Raw genomic sequence first — 19,811 nt, forward strand, 5'->3', positions numbered from 1 at the left:
GAACTCAATCTGATAGAGAACCTTAACAATACTTTCCCTGCCGAGCGCCGGCGCGAGCCGGATGCCGAACAAGAGACCGAGCTCGAACCCAGGGTCTTCTCTTGCAACTACTGCCGAAGGACTTTCCTGAGCTCACAGGCACTAGGTGGTCACCAGAACGCACACAAGAGAGAGAGGACTCTAGCCAAGAGAGGTCAGAGGCTCGGCGGCAGTGCTGCCGGGTTTGGCAGCCACCATGGTTTCCAGAGCATGGCATCTCTGCCGCTCCATGGATCGTTCCCAAACCGGTCTCTTGGGATCCAGGCACACGCCATGATTCATAAACCGGCCGCACCAAGTGTGCACCATGGCTGGACCCAGTTGCACTTTGACCAACGCCCTGCGGTCGGTAAGCACACACTTGGCGATTGCGACACTGGCTGGAGAGCCGGTGGTGCAGCTAGGTTTGATGGTGGGTTCGCCCAGTGGACCGGGAGGAACTTGGGGTCTCCGATGGCAGCGGTCAATGGCTACGAATTCGGCTGGAATGGTGCCCAATTTGAGCCTCAGAAAGAGTGTAACAAGCTTGATCTGTCATTGAAGTTATGATTTTTTTTTTGCCTTTTACATTTCATTTTTGGTAAGTAAATGCTTGGTTTTATAAACTGTGGAGATATATTTCTAACAAGAAGAAAAATACAAGCTCCTGAGCTTGTTGAGCCTTGAACCTTTGATTTCATTTATTGGGTGTTTTTACTCTAGCTGTAACAGTGAGAAACCAAAATTCTTCTACACGAGTCATAAAGATGCATGCAATTCAAGCAGAAGGCTGAAAATTAACAGAGGAAGCGCAAGCAGGTAAAGTAAACAAACATGGGAACATATATGGAGACATTTTTCCATGGGTAAGTTTTTATTACCTTAGTTTGGAAGGAACGCTGGTTGGATTCATTTTTTGGAAACAAAGTAGGCGAAGAAATTTGAAAAAAAATGTGGAAGCAGGATTTTGTTCTTTTGCCATTCTTGTTTGATGCTTCCCTTTTTTTTATTAGAAAATCTATTGAGTTATGAACAACGGAGAATTTCCTTCTATTTTTCAATAATGTTAAGTGTCTATTTATCTAAATTTACCTAAATTAAAATATTCTGCAAAGGCTCCCAAGGACTCCACTCATCTGCTAGGGGCTACTTGTGAATGTCAACAAGTTGATGGGATGTTACAAGTTTGAAACCCACAGGTAGATCATCTTTGCCGGAAGGTCAAAGCTAGGTGCTCTCCGGTGGGCAGGAGAACCTCAAACGTGAGGTACTGCCCACGAAGTTTTACGCCTCCAAGACTGTAGGAGGTACAGCAAACTACGACCAGTGCAGCAGAGTCTCCAATTTCAGGTGCGGTTTTGATGTGTGGTACAAAAAAAACAAAATGATAGAGCAGATCCTGTCAAACGCTGGGTGAGATTAACAGAAGAGTGGGTTTTGTGGTGAGATTGCTAATCTCATCCAGAGTTTGACAGGATCCAAAAATTTCTAAAATTATTAAGCATGTGGTAATCAGTATTTGGTCGAATTGACCCACAGATTTGTGAAGAATGGTTCATTTTTAGCAGTACCACTTTTGGTAAAATGGTTTTTACAGAGAAACATAGATTTTGCAATCATAAAACTTGGTACTAAGCAGGCTGTTGATTTTCAAATGATTAAAAATTACCTCACGTCACGTAATCTAATGATACAAATTATGTTTTGACTAGAAGTCATTCTTCCATCTTGGCATTTCTCGGCACCCATATATGCCCACCATGCAGCAATGCTCCATATAATGTGAAGTCTTTTGACTGAACAATCTTTGAAGCACATCCAGAGCAATGTTGTCAATATCGCATCAGGCCATGAAACGATTCAGCAATTCCTGATTGAGCTTAATGGAACTGAATCATCCAATTTTCAAGAAAAAAAATGACGTGTTGAAAATATATTAAAATAATATTTAAATTTATAAAAAATATTAAAAAATTAATCATTTTTAAAAAATTTGAACGTCAGCGAATCTGCCTTGTACCATATCGATTCCTAGCCAGTACCATACAAGTCGTCTGATTAATTACGCCGATTTGCATAGATATTGGAGTGAAACTTTTTTTCCTTTTTTCTTTCTTTCTTTTGGTTAATTAGGCAAGGGATTGAAATCATTAATTCTAAACTTTCTTTGAAAGGTTTAAAATAAATAAGACAAAAAATGTACTTTCAAAAAGTAAAAACTCAAAAAAGCAATACAACCTTTAGTAAAAAAGCAAAACCTACCTTCTATGATAAAAAGTGAAGAGTGAAAGACATAGTGCTCAGTTTTCTGCTTTTATTTTTTGGGTTCTCTTCATCTTTCTCTCGCCATCTCTTATTTTCTTGGGCCTCTCTCTTGAATGGTTGATTGTCTGGGTCTCTTTTTGTACACATCTATCTTTCTTCTTGCCACAAGAACAAAAATCAAGTTAGTAACAAAATACTTTGTGAAAAATGAGTTTTTTGAAATTTTGTGCTTACTCATTTCACCTATTTTTTAGTATTTTATTAATATGGTCAAATTTTTTTATCATCATGATCTTTTTTTTTTCAAAATAAGGCTCATAAATGACCTTATTTTGAACCATTTTATTTTATTATAAAATCCCCAAGATCCGCCACTGATATCAGTGAAAGAGCTACGAAAGAAACCGTGGCTGTAATGATGCATCAGCAATATTACTAGCAGAACTGTTTGAGTTTAATGGCAATCGTGTAAAGATGTCATCATATCAGTGATGTGTTTGGGTTCTCATCAACTTCATCGATGACATGATACCACCAAATCTGTACTTATGCATCACGTGAAACTTGACCATGTACATTCATGGATTTCAATATGTACCATGTTGAATTCTTTGAACTGCACATGCCTACCCGAATTCTACAATTAACCTCTTATAAAGGTCAATTATACATGGTAAACGTCCTTGATAATATCATATAAAATGTCATCAGATCAATGTTGTCAGAATTGGCATTGGGGCTGAATCCATTTTTCAAAATGATTAAGAGAATTTTCCGATTTCGATTCTGAAGTGAAACGAGCTGAATCGGTTAATTTTTTATCAGCAGATTACATGTGTCAACAAAAATATTAAAATAACATTAACAATATTCAAAATATAAGAAACTAATTTTAACCTTTTTTTAAAAAAATAGGCCCGATACCAATTTCTTTGTAGCCGATACAATAAGAATCACTTGATTCTAGCTTACTCGCAATAAATCAACAATGCATTAAATATGTAGGGATATCATTTGATATCCTCGTGGGTAAGGAACTCCCTACTTGGAAGTAATATGGGGAGAATGTTTTGATCAATTTTGAGCTCATGGATATGTTCAGCATGGTCACAATAGTAGAAATCGACCCTTAGAATCATAGTTTTCCCACATGAAAATGTTTGTTTTGGAGCTAAATATTTTAGTAGACTTTATATTATTGTTTTTAAACCCTCATAAAATCTAGGGGTGTCAACCTGTCGGTTTTGGTTAGGACCGAGGTGAAACCAGACTTAGACCAGATTTTTGGGTATGGTTTCAGGTTTTGACCCGAGTCTAATCGAATCTACTACAAGAAAAACCATACCCGGACCCAATAAAAACTACATGAACCAAACCTGAACCATACCCGATAAAACCACACTTTTTTTATCAAATTTACATTGAAAATTTGTGGGTCTTAATCGAAACTTGGGTCGGGTATAAAATTTTATAAACTATACCCGAGTCTATGTATTAATCAAACTTTCTGATCTTAATGGGGTCTTCTTATTTATCACCATACACAAACCTTATAGAATTTGGTTCGGGTCGGATATGAGTAAACCAACCCATTGACACCCTTAATAAAATCTCACATATTCTTTATATATATATATATATATATATATATATATATATATATATAGAGAGAGAGAGAGAGAGAGAGAGAGATGTGGGTAAAGGACAGATGCGGTGGATGGCAGGTTTTTGTCTATAAAGGCAGGTCATGGTACAACTTCAACCATAAAAAAAAAGATAGGACCATTATTGTATCTCTAAAAAAATGTGCCCAACTCTCCGTCAAAGACAGACAAGAGCCTCCTTATCTCTGCACGACTGCAATTAAAAGTGGGAACTGAGTTTTTGTCTTTTCTTAAAGCAACACTAGAAAGGACAAGAATCCTAAAAGATTGCATGTGAATTATGGAAGAGAATGATCAAATGGACGTCATCCACTAGAAAAGAAACAGAACAGAACAGCAACAATGAAATGCTACATTGACTTCAATACTTTGGAGTTTCATGGAGAATGAGGTTCCTTAAGCAATCAATACTACCCTAAAATTCATTGGTTGAGGAGCAAAGATTGACAAAAGAAAGCCATCCATTTCATACTTGAAAGGTCTACTACATCAACTCTTTTATTTGTTAAAGTCCTTTTAAAATGAGTGAGGACCAACAGGACCATGCATGTGCCTCAGTTAATTCTCACTATCAAGTGATTGGTAGTTGAGGCTGACATTCCACTGTGAATCAACAATTCAACAAGAGGAGGGCGAAGGTAAGCCCCAGTACCATTAAATGGGTCAGATCCAAGTCAGTCCTAACCACAGTGACAAATATTGACAATATTTTTTGAAAATATCGTGAAACAAATGTTGTGTTTCGGTTTATGTCACAAAGACACGAGGATGCGAGATGCGGGTCTGACTCGCAATTCTGAAATTTTTATGGAAGATAAGACATGAGGACACAAAATGTTTTAGTTTTTTAATCAATAAGAAACTATTGTTTCTACATTTTAATGGTAAAAATGCATTTTTATTAAAATAAAACATGAAAAATAATAAAAAGATATTAAAATGGTGTCTCTATCACCAAATGGCGTGTCCCCTATGACATAGGTTTTGGTTACTGTTTTAAACTGCCAAATTATTGCACTATTTAAAAATATCATGATATTGTCATTTATAACGAATATTATGATTTTATAATGATATTTACTGTTACATCGGCTATTTAACGGGAAAATGGCACTTTTTTTGCTCTTTTTATACTTTTATTTCTTCATACAAATGTATTTTCTATTTTTTTTAATTAATTAATTTATGATGATAAAAATGAGACAAAATGAAAATTTTCAATTTCTCATGCGAATTTTGTGGGCGTTATTTTGCCGTTTTAATTTTTGTCAGTATGATCCTAATCCAACCTAAGCACTTGAAGCTATTGGTTTTGATGACCACAGTTTGAAGCCTTGATTTTTGGACATGTTAAAAACCAAGCCTAAAAAAAAAAAAAACTGGATCCAAATCCGGTCCGGATCCCACTACAACAGCTATTAAGCCTATAAACCCAAGCCAATCAGACAACATTTAAATTGATCTGATGGACTCAGACTTTCATTATCCAATCCAGTGTAGACACTAAAGTGGATTTGGATCCACACTGTTTATAGTTCCATCCAATGCAACCTACCAACCAACCATAGAGAACTCAGGCCATGTATACCAGCACAGCTGAGTGCAGACCCATCGACAAAAAAGAAAAGAACGGCATTGCCCTAATGAAGGGCACTTTGGCCATTTACTGTCCTCTTGCTTCCAACAGTGTTATTGCTAAGAACATGAGGTGATGATGGCAGCCTTAAGGGTGAAAATTTTTGGTAGTTTGCAACTTTGAGGTGCAAACCGCACTCTCCTTGTCATCCAATGCGGCCACAAATCGTTGGGTGGAGTCATTTGTTGACTCCTGATGTGATGTCTCTGTCTATTTAAGGACATTGGTCCAACCTCATTCAGAATTCACACATGGGAGTAGAGCTGGTAAACGAACGGAACAAGGCATGCTCAGACTCAGCTTGTTTACAAGTGGATTGAGCTTGTGTTTGTGTTTAACTAAAAAAAAAGAGCTGCCTCGCATAAAAACATTACATGTTACACTACAAGAAAAACATGGATTAGCGACGGATGCTATCCATCGCTAATCCATCTCTAATCTGTTGCTAAACAGTTTAGCGATGGATTAACAATAGATAGCATCCGTCACATAATTTTGGTCGCTAATTAGTGACAGAACTTATTCGTCGTTACTTTTGTCGCTAATTTGTGATGGATTAGCTACGAACATGATCGGTCGCGAGTCTGTCGCTATTTTAAATTAACGATGGATAATATTCATCACTATTTTAAATTAGTGACAGATAATATCCGTCTCTAATCTATCGCTAAATTTTTAAAAAAAATTGCTCCTTGTCGAGCAGTATTCTGACAGCAATAGGCCGGACTTATACCACACCACACATGCGTTGCACCCGAGCGGCCCGACCCGCCACTGCTGGGTATTTTGCGCAGAACCGTCGTGCTCTCCGATGCACTCTCCGGTGCACTCTCCGGCGCGCTCTCCAGCGCCCTCCCAACCTGGTTCCCTGCTTTTCTGGCCTGGCCCGCCATTATGGGGTCTTCTACACAATGCAGGAGAGTGCACCTCCGAACCAGTGCACTCTCATGTGCGATCTCCGAGGCCCTCTCGACCTGGTTTCCCGATTGTCCAGCCCGGCCCGCCACTGCGGGGTGTTCTACATAATGCATTGGCTGCACCTCTAAACTTGTGCCCTTCTTACCTAGTTCCCTCGCTTGTCCGTCGACCTGAAACCATAACCCCCAACAGAATCGTTAGGCCAGGAACGGAAAGCCACGCTCGAAAAAGAAAACCATTTACCGGATCGGAGAGGTCGGGTCAGTCTGGTCCTCCAGCGCCGGCAGGCGACTCCGACTCTTCTTCTTCCTCGCGTTCCTCCGCCACGAAGTCATCCTTGTTCGAGAAGTCAAGAAAGCTCTCCATGTAGTAGTCGGTTTAAATTTTGAATGGGGAGAAAGGGAAAATTTTGCACTGGTTTAAATCGAAAAGTAGCGAAAGATTAGCGATGAAAAAATTTTGTCGCTAATTCCATCGCTAATTCCATCGCTAATTAGCGACAGAAAAATTTCTTCGCTAATCCCTCGCTAATTAGCGATAGAGTAGTTGCGAAATAATTCGCTCGCTAATTAGCAATTTTCTTGTAGTGTTTGACGACGAAAAAATTTTGTCGCTAATTCGTCGCTCATTAGCGACGAAATTAGCGAAGGAGATATTTTCGTCGCTAATTTTGCAAATATTTTGAATGTTAGTGACAGATAGTTTTCTCTTGCTCATTCGTCACAAATTTGCGACAAAAAAAATCCATCGCAAATGTCCATTGCTAATTAGCAATTTTCTTGTAGTGTTATATATATATATACTCAATAGAATATGAGAACTAAAAATATGAGCATTTTCAATACTTTTTTTGCAAATCTAACCATGTGGATGTGCCTGATATGGTGAATTTAATAGGATTCAACTATTGGATCATGTATTTTCGATGAAAAAATGTGATTTTTGAATGATTGAATATTTATGAAGATTATGATCCATTGATTTTAAAGCCTTAAAAAAATCTCTTTTATGCATCAAAATTGGACGATTCAAGAGTGAGTTCTTATAAAACCAAGCATGCAGATTACATATGTACAGTTAGATTCAAGAGAAAAAAAAACAAAAAATCCATAAAAATCGCAGATCACACATTAGTTCTCATATTTCTAGTTTTCATGTTCTAATGGTTATATATATATATATATATATATATATATATATATATATATATATATATATATATATATATATATAAGAACTGAAATATGAGAACTAGAAATATGGGCATTTTCAACATTTTTTTGCAAATTTAACCAAGAATCAACCATTAGATAGTGTATTTTTCATTTAAAAATGTGATTTTTTAATGCTTGAATATTTATGAAGATTATCAATGATTTTTAAGCCTTAAAAAAAGCTCATTTATGCATCACAATTGAATGATTCAAGAGCAAGTTCTTATAAAACCAAGCATGTATATCACATGCATACATTTAGAGTTAAGAAAAAACAACAAAAAAATCATGAAATCCCAATTCACACATTAGTTCTCATATTTTCAATTTTCATATTCTAGCGATTAGTAAAATATGTAAACTAGTATGAAATGAGATTTTCATAGAGTTTTTTGCAAATCTCCTACAATGCATTCGACATGGTCCATTTGCTTGGAATCAACTATTGGATCATCATAATCGGAGCAAAAAAATATGCTTTTGTATGCTTGAATATTTAAAAAAATTCTGAGCCGATGATTTTCAAGCTTTAAGAGATCCTTATATATTATAATTGGATGATCTAAGAGTCTGTTTCTATAAAAACCAAGCATCTAGATCACATTCATTTGGTGCAATTTTAGAAATAAATAAACTTTAAAAATCTTGGTGCATATTTGTTTACATATTTTAATTATATATATATAATCACTAGAATATGAGAACTGAAAATATGAGAACTAATGTGGGAACTATGATTTTCATGGGTTTTTTGTTCTTTTCTCTTGAATTTAACCATAAATGTGATCTTCGTGCTTGGTTTTATGATAACTCACCCTTGAATCGTTCGATTTCGATGCATAAACAAGATTTTTTTAAGGCTTTAAAATCAATAGCTCATAATCTTCATAAATATTTAAGCATTCAAAAATCACATTTTTTCATCGAAAATGCCACATGGTTGGATTTGCAAAAAAAAAATATTGAAAATTCTCATATTTCAAATTTTCATATTCTAGAGACTATATATATGTATATATATATATATATATATATATATATATATATATATATATATATATATAGAGAGAGAGAGAGAGAGAGAGAGAGAGTTCTCTTGAGTTGAGCGAAGCCTAAGCCTAACACCCTGTGGCTCGCCAGCTATACTAATTGTGATGAGCCAAACCGAGCCGAGTGACGAGCCACTCGGTTGGTAAGGTGAACTCTACCCCTATCACACTCAAGCTAGCTTTGTGTATAACCATAATTCACTACATTTTCTGTCATCCATCCTTTCGAATCTCATCATGCGTACGTTGTTTACCGGTCCCCCTTTCAGTAGTTTTCTGCCGCTCTAGTGTTGCCCGCTTGCCATCGCAAGTGGGGGCCACTTGTGTGCTATTTCATGGAGGTTTGAATAAGGCTCATAACAGGTAGGGTTGGAGCTGGATCCCACTTTATGTTTCCCATATCAGCCCCAGGATCAACCGAAGCTAGTTTGTATGGGTCTGGTACATGTAACTGGGTCAGATTGGAAGAACCATGCTTGGTTTATTCAGGTAAAACCCTTCTTTCAAAAGTTGCAAGGGCTGTGAGTGCGTTGGATCCGGATCAGATATTTGACCAGACTTACGGGATTTTTGTGTGGAAACGGTTTGGAAATTAGTGTGCTTTTCATAAATGGTTCAGATTTAGTCGGATCCATATCAGAATCAGATAAATAAATAGGTTTAGAATCTGCTCTAAACAAGGTCTGACAGAACCTGTTTTATCTATTTCATATGAAAGTCAACATGCTTGACTCGGTTTCTGCTTATACAATACCAGTGGGGTTAGATCATATCCGGATCTGGAAGTCTACCATGTGTAACAAGTCAAATCCAGATCTGGAACTGGACGCATTCATTGAAAGCCAGATCCACTTGTGGGTCAACCTGAATCAACCCATATACTTCTTTGCAACCCAACCCTTAAAGCCGGTGCAAAATCTGATTATCCTAGGTTGAATAGGGCCCTGATTTTAAAACACCTAAACAAGCTCCTGGGTCCAAATTAATAGCACTTAAACCTTGTAGTTACAACCCAATTAGCTTAATGGACATGATTTTGCTCATTAATATCGGATTGGCATGGGTTAGATCCAATTCTATTGGAGATCCGGATCAGAATAACCACAAGTGCCATAAGGAGGGGGGAAGTGCATTTTGGAAGCGCAAAACGTGCTGGGAAGCACACTTCTCTCTTTTTTAAACTTTTTTGTATTTGTATTTGTATTTGTATTCACTTTTTTTATTTCTCCCTAGCTTCAGGTTCACTTCCTAAGTCGCTTTCTAGTTCGCTTGTAAGTTGTTTCATGCTTCCCGCTTTTTAAATTTTTTAAAGTGCCTCATTATTTGCTTTTGCTTCCTGAATCGCTTTTCGCTCTCACTTTCTTGACTGATAACTCTATCACCATGACTTAAAACATTATCTATTGTACCCACATCTGAATGCAATAATTCAAGCAATTTATAATTCTTTTCTATACTAGAAAATAAAAGTCTAGTTAGCTTAGTTTAAATGCATGTCACACACTTATGATTATATTTTATTTTGACATGGCAAGAAAGCAGACCAAAAGTATTCATATTATGAATGCTACAAGAATTAATATGTCAAAATCATGAATGCCAAAAAAAATATGAGTCAACTATGTAAACAGAAGTGATATATTCATTTATGGTTATCGTGAACATACCACCAGTAGCAAATCCTTTGCCTACAAAGATTTCTTTTGTCACAATTATAATCTCAGACTCAATAACAATTTTGAAACCATTTCGTGATGGTAGATCTGCAAAGATTAAGTTCTTACAAAATTTTAGAGTATAGTGAATATTCTTAAGTGTTAGGATTTTTATGGAGGTAAACTTAATTTCTACACTCCCTTTTCCCAACACTTTAATTGATGAAGAGTTTTTCATAAAGAGATTGCATACCTCCCCCCTACTTCATACGACTTGAACAAGTTTCTATCGTTTGTCACATAAACAATGCTTGGCAGTATCCAGGTACCAGTCCCTATTCACAACCACCATAAAGGTTTCAAAGATTATAGCAATAAGCCTTTTTTCTGAGTCATTTGGCTTGGGACCAGTCATCTTTCGTTCTCTGTATTTTCTAGCAAAATGGCATAACTTGCCACAAACATAGCAACTAATTTTTTTTTTATCAATTAGCTTTTTCTATTTTACGAAATTATTTTTGTTTCTCTGAGTTTTCATGGTTTTGCTACATTTGTTATTAATAATATTCACTTTAGAATAACCCTTTTTAGGACTCAAATTCTTTTTGTTACGAAGACGAGTCTCCTCTTCAATTTGGATGTCCTTCAGAAGACCATCTAAAGTTATTTTCTCATTTTTATGTTTTAGGTAATTCATATATTCTTTCTAAGAATCAAGTAGTTTTTCAATGATGACTGCAACTTGAAAGTTATTATCAAGATACATATCTTTGAAATTGACTATCTCTTAAAGCGACCTGCAAAAGGAGAACCAATTGGTTTTGCATTATTCATACTGAACATGTCCAATACCTTCTTGATGTATTTCTCATGTGACAACCATATCTTTTTTATTTTTCTATCATGAGAGATCTGCATGCACAATATTTTCTTTGTTGGCCTTATGTCCTTCATTGCAAAGGTCGTACTCAGTTCCTTCTTGAGCCTGTCAATTATAGACATATCTTCTCCAAGGATAAGCATATCATCAACATATAACAAGAGAATAACAAAATTCTCACTGAACCATTTTATGTAGACACAATAATCTGAAGCCAATCTATTGTATCCATTTTCAGCCATAAATGAATCAAATTTCTTGTACCACTATCTTGGAGCTTTCTTCAGCCCATACAAACTCTTTTTCAACTTGCAGACAAGATTTTCTTTACCTTTGACTTTGAAGCATTCTGGTTGCTCCATGTATATCTCTTCCTCCAAATCAATATGGAGGAAAGTAGTCTTCACATCTAGCTGCTCAATCTCCAAGTCCCGGCTAGCAGTAATACCTAGAGCAACACGAATAGAAGACATTTTAACAATAGAAGAGAAAATCTCTTCAAAGTCAATACCGTGCTTTTGACCAAAGCCTTTCACAACCAATCTGGCATTGTACTTTGGTTGAGAACATTGTTCTTGAGTTTTCAACCTGAAAACTCACTTGTTCTTCAAGGCCTTTCTGCCTTCTGGTAGTTCCACCAAGTCATAAGTGTGGTTCTTCTGCAATGCATCCATTTTATCATGCATAGCTATTAGCCACTGCTCTTTTTGCTCACACTTTTGTGCTTTCGTGTAACTCTCTGGTTCACCTGCATCAGTAAGCATCACATACTCATGTGGAGAATATATTCTGGAAGGTTGTGACTCTCTGGAAGATATTCTCAACTGGGGTTTTGCAGAAGGTTGTTCTTCAACTTCTTCCTGCTCAACATGGCCTGCAGGTAAATCAACATCAGTCTTTGCATCATCTTCTTGCACTGTCCTTCCTTCAACTTGTGTCACTAGAGGAGTAACTGGATCTAAGTGGATAGATCCACTTGTAGAAGTCTGAATTGACACCTCATTCTTGATATCTTTAAGTGTCTGGTCTTCAAATAATACCATATATTTGGATCTGAATACCTTCTACTTCTCTAGATCCCATAGCCTATAGCCGAATTTGGCATCACCATATCCCAAAAAAATACATTGCCTCATCTTATCATCAAGCTTCGACCTCTCCTCCTTGGGGATATGTGCAAATGCCCTTCATTCAAATACTCTCAGGTGCTTGTAGGAAACATTCTTTCCTGACCACACCCTATTTGCAACATCATTTACTAAGGCATGAGCAGGAGACAAGTTGATCACATCAATTGTTGTCCTTAAAGCCTCTCCCCCAAATTTTTTTGGCAGCTTGGACTGTGCAAGCATACACCTGATTCTCTTTGCAATTAATGTATGGTTCATCCTTTCTGCAATTGCATTATACTGTAGGGTACCTAGAACTGTCAACTCATGTCGAATTCCATGAATTTTGCAATATTCATGGAATGGACCTGTGTGCTCGCCACCATTATCTGACCTGATGCATTTCAGTCGTTTTCCTCTCAACCATACCATAAAATTTCTTAAATACATCAAGAACCTAATCCTTGGTTTTCAGAGGGTATGCCCAAACCTTCCTGAAGAAGTCATCTATAAAAGTAACAAAATAAAGTGCACCACTTAAAGTTTTTATATTAGTAAAACCATTAACAATTTTTGTTTTCAGAGGACCACAAACATCAGTATAAACTCGCTCCAGAATGTGAGATTTTTTATAAAAGGCATTTCTAATAAAAGATACTCTATGTTGCTTACCAGCTAAGCAATAAACACACGAGTTTAGAGGTATACCTTTTAACTCTGGAAGTTGTTCCCCCTTAGCAAGAATCTGCAAGCCCTTATCACTCATGTGGCCTAACCGATTGTGCCACAAATCAATAGAAGAGTCCTCAATTGTATTCAATTGTTCCTTGCATACCTTAACTTGCATCTTGTAAAGAGTACAACATCTCTTTCCTCTGTCCTGAACCAATGACCCGCTGCTGAGTTTCCACTGTCCTTGACTAAAAACACTGCTTCTGCCCTTTTCATCAAGCTTTCCTACTGAAAGCAAATTCAACCTCAAGTCTGGAACATGTCTGGCATCCTTGAGCACCAACATGTACCCAAGACTGGTCTGGAGATGAATATCTCCAATCCCTATAATTTTTGGTGTTCTTATGTTTCACATTCAGGCAACACCAAAACTACTGATCTTGTATGTACTAAAATACTCTCTCCGTGGTGTGGCATGGTACGGGGCTCCTGTGTCTGTAACCCAATCTGTATCCTGGCATACATAGATACATGGATCATTAGTAGTAGACAAAATCATAAGCTCACCTTCAACTGTGGTTATGGTATCTTCTTTGGTTTCTGATGATTCTATCTATTTTCCCTTTTTATGATTTTTCTTTGGCTCTTTACACTGATTCTGGAAATGCACTTTCTTTCCGCAATTATAGCAAGTGATGTCTTTCTTTGACCTAGACTTACTCCTATATCTACGATTAATTTTTCTATCTTTTGACCGACCTCTGCCTTTGGATGAACTCACCATCAATTTTATAGCAGAATCCTCATTTAGTGATGGTTTTCTCCTAATTTCACTTGAAATGAGTGTACCTGTGACATCTTCCATATCCAATGTTTCTTTTTCATAAATTATGGTTGTCACAAGATGCTCATAAGATGGTGACAATGAGGTTAGTAACAACAAAGTTTTATCCTCATCTTCAAGTTTAACATCCTAACTAAACAGACCCGCAATAATCTTATTAAACATACTAAGATGGTCAAGAATGAGAGTACATTCCTTCATATGAAGACTATAAAGTTATTTCTTGCAGTGTAACTTGTTGGACAAGTTCTTCGTTATATACAGGCTCTCTAGCCGCAACCACAATTCCGCTGTTGTCCTTTCTTCCATCACGTTACACATGACTTCATCTGATAGATAGAACTCAATCACACCAATGGCCTTGAAGTCAAGATCATCACATTCATTATCGGTCATGTTTTTTGGCTTATTCGCCTTCCCGACAAGGGCCTTGTGCAACCCTTGCTGTGCAAGTAGAGCCTTCACCCTTCTTTGTCATAAGGAGAAGTTTTCTTTGTCATCAAACCTCTCCACCTCAAACTTAGAGCTAACTAACTTAAAAGACATAATTTTCTACGAACCTAGCTTTGATACCATTAGTAGAGAAATGAAGATAACAAAAAATGTGTAAAAGCAATATAGGATCTAACAAATGCATAATCAAATTACAACACAAGGGTTTGCGTGGTTTGGTCAACACAACCTACATCCATGGGGCACGAAGAGAATAATCCACTATAATAAAAATAGAGAGTACAATATAGACAGTACAACGTCCAATAGCTTGCCCAAAGCTAAAGAGAATAATAACAAAGAAATCATAGGAAAAAAGTGATACAAGATTACCTCTCGGGTGCACAACCCGAGTCAAAACCCACACCACAACCAACACCTCTCTCTCAGGATCAATGTGTGGTGACGAACCTTCTTCCTTCATCTTCTTCTCTTTACTCTTTCTCTCTTCTTTTCTCTCTGCACACTGTCACTCTACTCTCCTACTCATAACACACAACCTCTGCACCCCTATTTATAGATGGCATAGAGCCTTCTAAATGTGAACCTTCTAGGTGTGAACCTTCTAGATATGAGCCTTGTAGACTTATTCCAGAAAACGAAGGAGTTTTGGCCCTTCAACTTCTCCTGCATTAATGAGAAGCAATGGATGGCTATTCCACTTCCCCATATCATTAATGAGGGATAGGGCTGAACCCAACAGACCTATGGCGTGACCGATTCCCACTTATTTGTTTCATCCATGAGCATATCTCAATGGTCACAATGAGGCGGTTGCAATGCCACCAGTTTCAAAAACAATGTTTGCAATACAGCTCTATCATTCAGTTTTGCACTCAAGACCAAGTGACAAACATTGCAAATTTGGTAAATTGCCAACCTCGATCTAAAAGCTCGCCTGCTGCAGTGGCAAGGTGGCCAACCTTTCATGACTAAATTGGCTTGGGAGGTGATCAGCAAAAAGGGAACAAGATTTGATCTGCACAAATTAATCTGGTCCAGTGCTTATGTTCCTAGAGTAGCTCTTACATTAAGATTTGCAGTTGAGAACAGACTTCTTACAATGGATAGAATCAAGCAATTGGGTATGCAGTTGTTGTCCGATGTGTAAGCTTGATGACGAAACCTTAGTTCATATCATGATTCACTGCTCTGTCGCAAAACAGATTTCGAGAAGGGTTGTTAGGTATGTTGGCAGGACGCAATTTCCAGACTTGGATATTGGAGACTCCTTACGCCATTAGGGATGTCATAAATTTAAAGATAGGATCATAGGAGCACTAAAAAAGCATGGATAGTTTCTTTTCAGATGGTTATCAGGAAGTTATGGGAAGTGCAGAATAAGTAGATATGTCGCGAGAATGTGTTGTCCATCTTGTGCTTAATGAGGTTCAGTTGAATGTTCTTCGAAATTGTCCAAACAATGCTCATCCAATTGTAAGGGTTTGGATTTATGCTGAATGGTGGTGCATGCCTGTAGAAGGATGGATAAAGATGAATGTTTACAGTTTGTACTCACATATATCCAAATCATGGCAGGTGAGGCTTACTGTATCACCAAGGCTGGAATTTATGTCTTGGATGGTTAGCTCTGAGAGAAGATGACTGCAAGTGGGAGTGGATAGCTTGGAGGGAGGTGTTGGCTCTCATCCCTCCTTGTAGTAAGTTAATCATCGAATCATCCAGAAGTGGCCGCAACAATTAGACTATTGGAGGGCAGAGGTCGACCAATTTGCATGGCTTCGAAGGTTGCTAATATATTGTTTAGTTTAGAACATGCCAAATGTTTTCATGTTGACAAGTACAGTAATCAGTGGGCGCACAATCTAGCTCGGATGGGTTTTGCTGCTGGAGATGGATCTGGAAAGATAAGCAATCAGATTGGTTCCATTATAATGTTTGACTCAACTGCTTGTAACTGGTAGGGTTTGCCTAACTTCAATAATATATATATATATATATATATATATATATATATATATATATATATATATATATATATATATATATATATATATATATATATATATATATATATATATATATATATATAGATAGATAGAGAGAGAGAGAGAGAGAGAGAGAGAGAGAGAGAGAGAGAGAGAGAGAGATCAACATTACTAAGGCGGGAGATCAACAAAAAGTTGAGCCCGCAAAAACAAAAATAACAACAAACCCAAAACAAAAGGCTGAAAGCACAAAGGTAAAACATAAAAATAGGAGAACACATAGATCAGTCAGGGTCTTGAGGAAGAGAAAGCAGCTTAAGGAGGTGGATAACATGAGAGAAGGCACAGAATTGCGTACACATCAGCCAAGATGCAATGAACAAGCTTATTGAAAGCAATCAAAATTTGATGAAAGATCGCATTGTTGCGAGTCATCCACACAGCCCACCAAGAAGTAAGAAGCCAAGTTCTCCATATCAGCCGTCACTGTTTGCAACTGCAAACCCGCGGCAGACTCCACAGAAGGTTGAGCGCGAAGGATTCCTGTCTCACAATTACTTCAGGCTGATTCTACGTACTTTTAAAGAGATCCAAAAAGATTGGGCACGCCCAAAACAGCTGGTAGGTGGATTCTTCCGTCGCTTGGCAAAAGACGCACCTACTCGGATACTGAAAACCCACCTTCTTAAGGAAGTTGTCCGTTTGTACCTTATCGTGTAAAATTAACCAGGCTAAGAACCAAGAGCGAGGAGTTGGCCCATTCACCTATAAAAGACGCTCAGGAAAGAGAGAGAGAGAGAAGCCCTTGCCCCCCTTAAAAGTGCACTAGGACCATGCCCATTGTCTGCCCTATCCAAAACCCAAGATTGAGCACCCCCAAACATGGATCCAACCACTATTATATTCACTCCTTTTTGCTGCAGGTTAATGCTGAATATTGTCTTGCAATGTGGGGGCACTAGAGCCTTGAATTTTCATGGAATGTGGGCAACTTCGAACATATTGATAGTGAAACCTCAACAACATGGTTTTACAAACATGACCAAGGCTCCAGCACTCTTTGTATGTTTCAAGCACCGCCATGTAAAATTGTCGATAAATGTGGTCCCTTGTGCACAGCTCTACTTGTGAAAGATCATTGCAAGTATTTTCTTTCCTAGCAATCTTAAGACCTTCTCTCACCTTGGGCTTAGGTTGCCGCCTTTCTTATCAACAGGTTACCAACTCCTTTGATCATTTGGTATTGAGCAGGGCCAACATGAATATGACTTTGCAGAGACCTGTGTTTCACCCTTTGCAGAGGCTCTAAGCTGTGGTCCATGTGGACCCAAGTCGAGGTCTGAGTCCAACATCCAGAACTTCTATCAGTATTGTGGTTGCACTCCGGTTCAGATGCAACTAGGATGTTCTTGGGATTCCCCCAATTTGGTTTTAAGGATCCCTTACTAGTATTGGATGGGGATCGAACCAAGCATGAACTTGACCACATAGCCATCTATCATGGTTATTTTTCAAAAATTTCACATGCAAAATGGTTTTGGACTCATTTATATTCTGTAAATGGTTATTTCTCAAAACTTTCACAATGGGCATTCAGATCGACTCAACTTATCTTGGGTCATCTAGATGAGCACGTTTATAATTAATGTATATGAGTAATTGTTTCCTCCTACCCTGGTAGGAGGGAATGAACCGTTTTGATTGCTCAAATATTTTATTTTTTTTTGGTTCTTTTTTTCTAATTTGATCTTATGGATGTGATCTACCTAGCTTGTTTAGTAGGAACCCATTTTTGGATCATCCAAATATAATAAAGTTTTATAAGGTTTCAAATGTCAATGACCCAAAATTTTTATAAATTTCAAAGCTCATAATATCGTATTAATTCTTTTATCAGAAAAACACACTCCAACTGTCAGTTCCTAGCAAACAAAACATGCTACACGTATCTGTAAGGTCTGGTTTGCAAAACATGATTTTTTTTTAATATTTACACGGAGAAACCACCCACGGGATCAGAGACCTAGCCACCCTAGCTCAATCACTATCGTGACAGTGTAAAACTCTGTGGGCTTAACCCTTGCCCTAAGGGAGTTGCCACGCTTCGGCTTGCACATGGGATTTGAACCTAGACTGCCTGCCTAGTAGCCTAGGCCCCCATCCCACTGCGTCAAACCCCTTTGGGGCTTGCAAAACATGACTTAGAACATTGAAAATCAGCAGTCCACACCGTATGGATGCAGGTAGGAGGAACCAATTCCTCTTATTTATGTCAAAAATAACATATTAGCCCAACTGACCGGATGGTATGCTTGTACCACGTACGTAACCTCTATATATAACAGAGGTTCCATTCTCACTTCGAACCTTATGAAATTTCAAATGAGCCAGTTCAGCTCAGCTAGCCTGAGAGATGAGCTGAGCCTGAACAGTGTCTGGCTGTAAACGAGCGAACCCACACTGACCATACTAGGCTAGCTCGCAGACTACTTTATCATTGCACCAGACAATGAGCCTCCATCATTTGGCAACCATATGTTGTTAGCCAAAACAAAAGCAAACACTGCTTGTGTGTGGCCTTCAATTGTCAAATTAAAGGATCAGAGACAGAAGGAGCCTACCCTGCCTGGAACCAAAGACTGATTCAGTTTTCTGGCCTTGCCCCCAGTTGACTCGGTTCGAGCTCATGTGGACCCACTTGAGCTGGCTTGGCCAGCCTTGAACACTTGAAGCACCAAACCAGTCAGTTGGGTGGACCCGACCAAGACCCTCACCCACCTAACATCTGAACATGAGATGACATGGGAAAACCCAAACTTTGAACATGGAATGCTCCTGCATGTGGGTCCCACATGAATGATACCTCGTGCAAACTGCAGGCCTTTGTGAGATATTTCTAACTTCTAACCCATCCAAAAGCATTTCTAATGTAACTATAAAACAATGTAAAAACACTGGAGGGGTCCAATTTTACGAAATTGATATTTATCTCCCTCCGTACCTAATTAAAGGGGGTAATGTTTGCTACCCTCCTGGGTAACTAGTTAAAAAATGCAATAATTTTATTTTGTTTTCAGTTTTTTTCACATCTCACCCTTCAGATGGATGTGATCTACGTATTAAGCATAGCAGAAACTGACCTTTGGATCATATTTTTCTGATGTATAATGTATGTGAGATTTTAAAAAATCAGACCTACTATGTACCAAATTTTTTAACCTTAAAAACATATTTGTACATCTCCATTCCTACTATTTCAGGCTTTTGGCCCAGGCCGGCCTGTAGCCCGACTTCGTCCAACCGGGCTTTCGGACCAGCCCGGTCAGCCTGGTCCATTAGCGGGCGGTCCGGCCGGTTGCTCACCCCTATGCTGAACACATCTCATGAGGTCCAGTTAATTTGGTGAAAACAACTTCTCCTATGAGTTCTAAGTAGGTGGTTCCCAC

At 38.0% G+C, this 19,811-nt stretch overlaps 1 protein-coding gene across 1 annotated transcript; it reads left to right on the top strand.

The window, feature by feature from the left end:
• Window positions 1–249: 249 nt before the first annotated feature.
• LOC149838596 (zinc finger protein 1-like) lies at window positions 250–588 on the top strand. Its single transcript, XM_090008279.1, has one exon. It carries the CDS (start codon window positions 250–252, stop codon window positions 586–588), a length of 339 nt encoding a protein of 112 aa, XP_089864405.1.
• Window positions 589–19,811: the final 19,223 nt, after the last annotated feature.

The sequence above is a fragment of the Nuphar pumila genome, chromosome 5, assembly GCF_984573655.1.
Source record: "Nuphar pumila chromosome 5, dmNupPumi1.hap1.1, whole genome shotgun sequence".
Taxonomy (NCBI): domain Eukaryota; kingdom Viridiplantae; phylum Streptophyta; class Magnoliopsida; order Nymphaeales; family Nymphaeaceae; genus Nuphar; species Nuphar pumila.

Bases quoted from the DNA above. Each gene is read 5' to 3' on its own strand.
- LOC149838596 (XM_090008279.1), top strand. From the start codon at position 250: ATGGCATCTCTGCCGCTCCATGGATCGTTCCCAAACCGGTCTCTTGGG.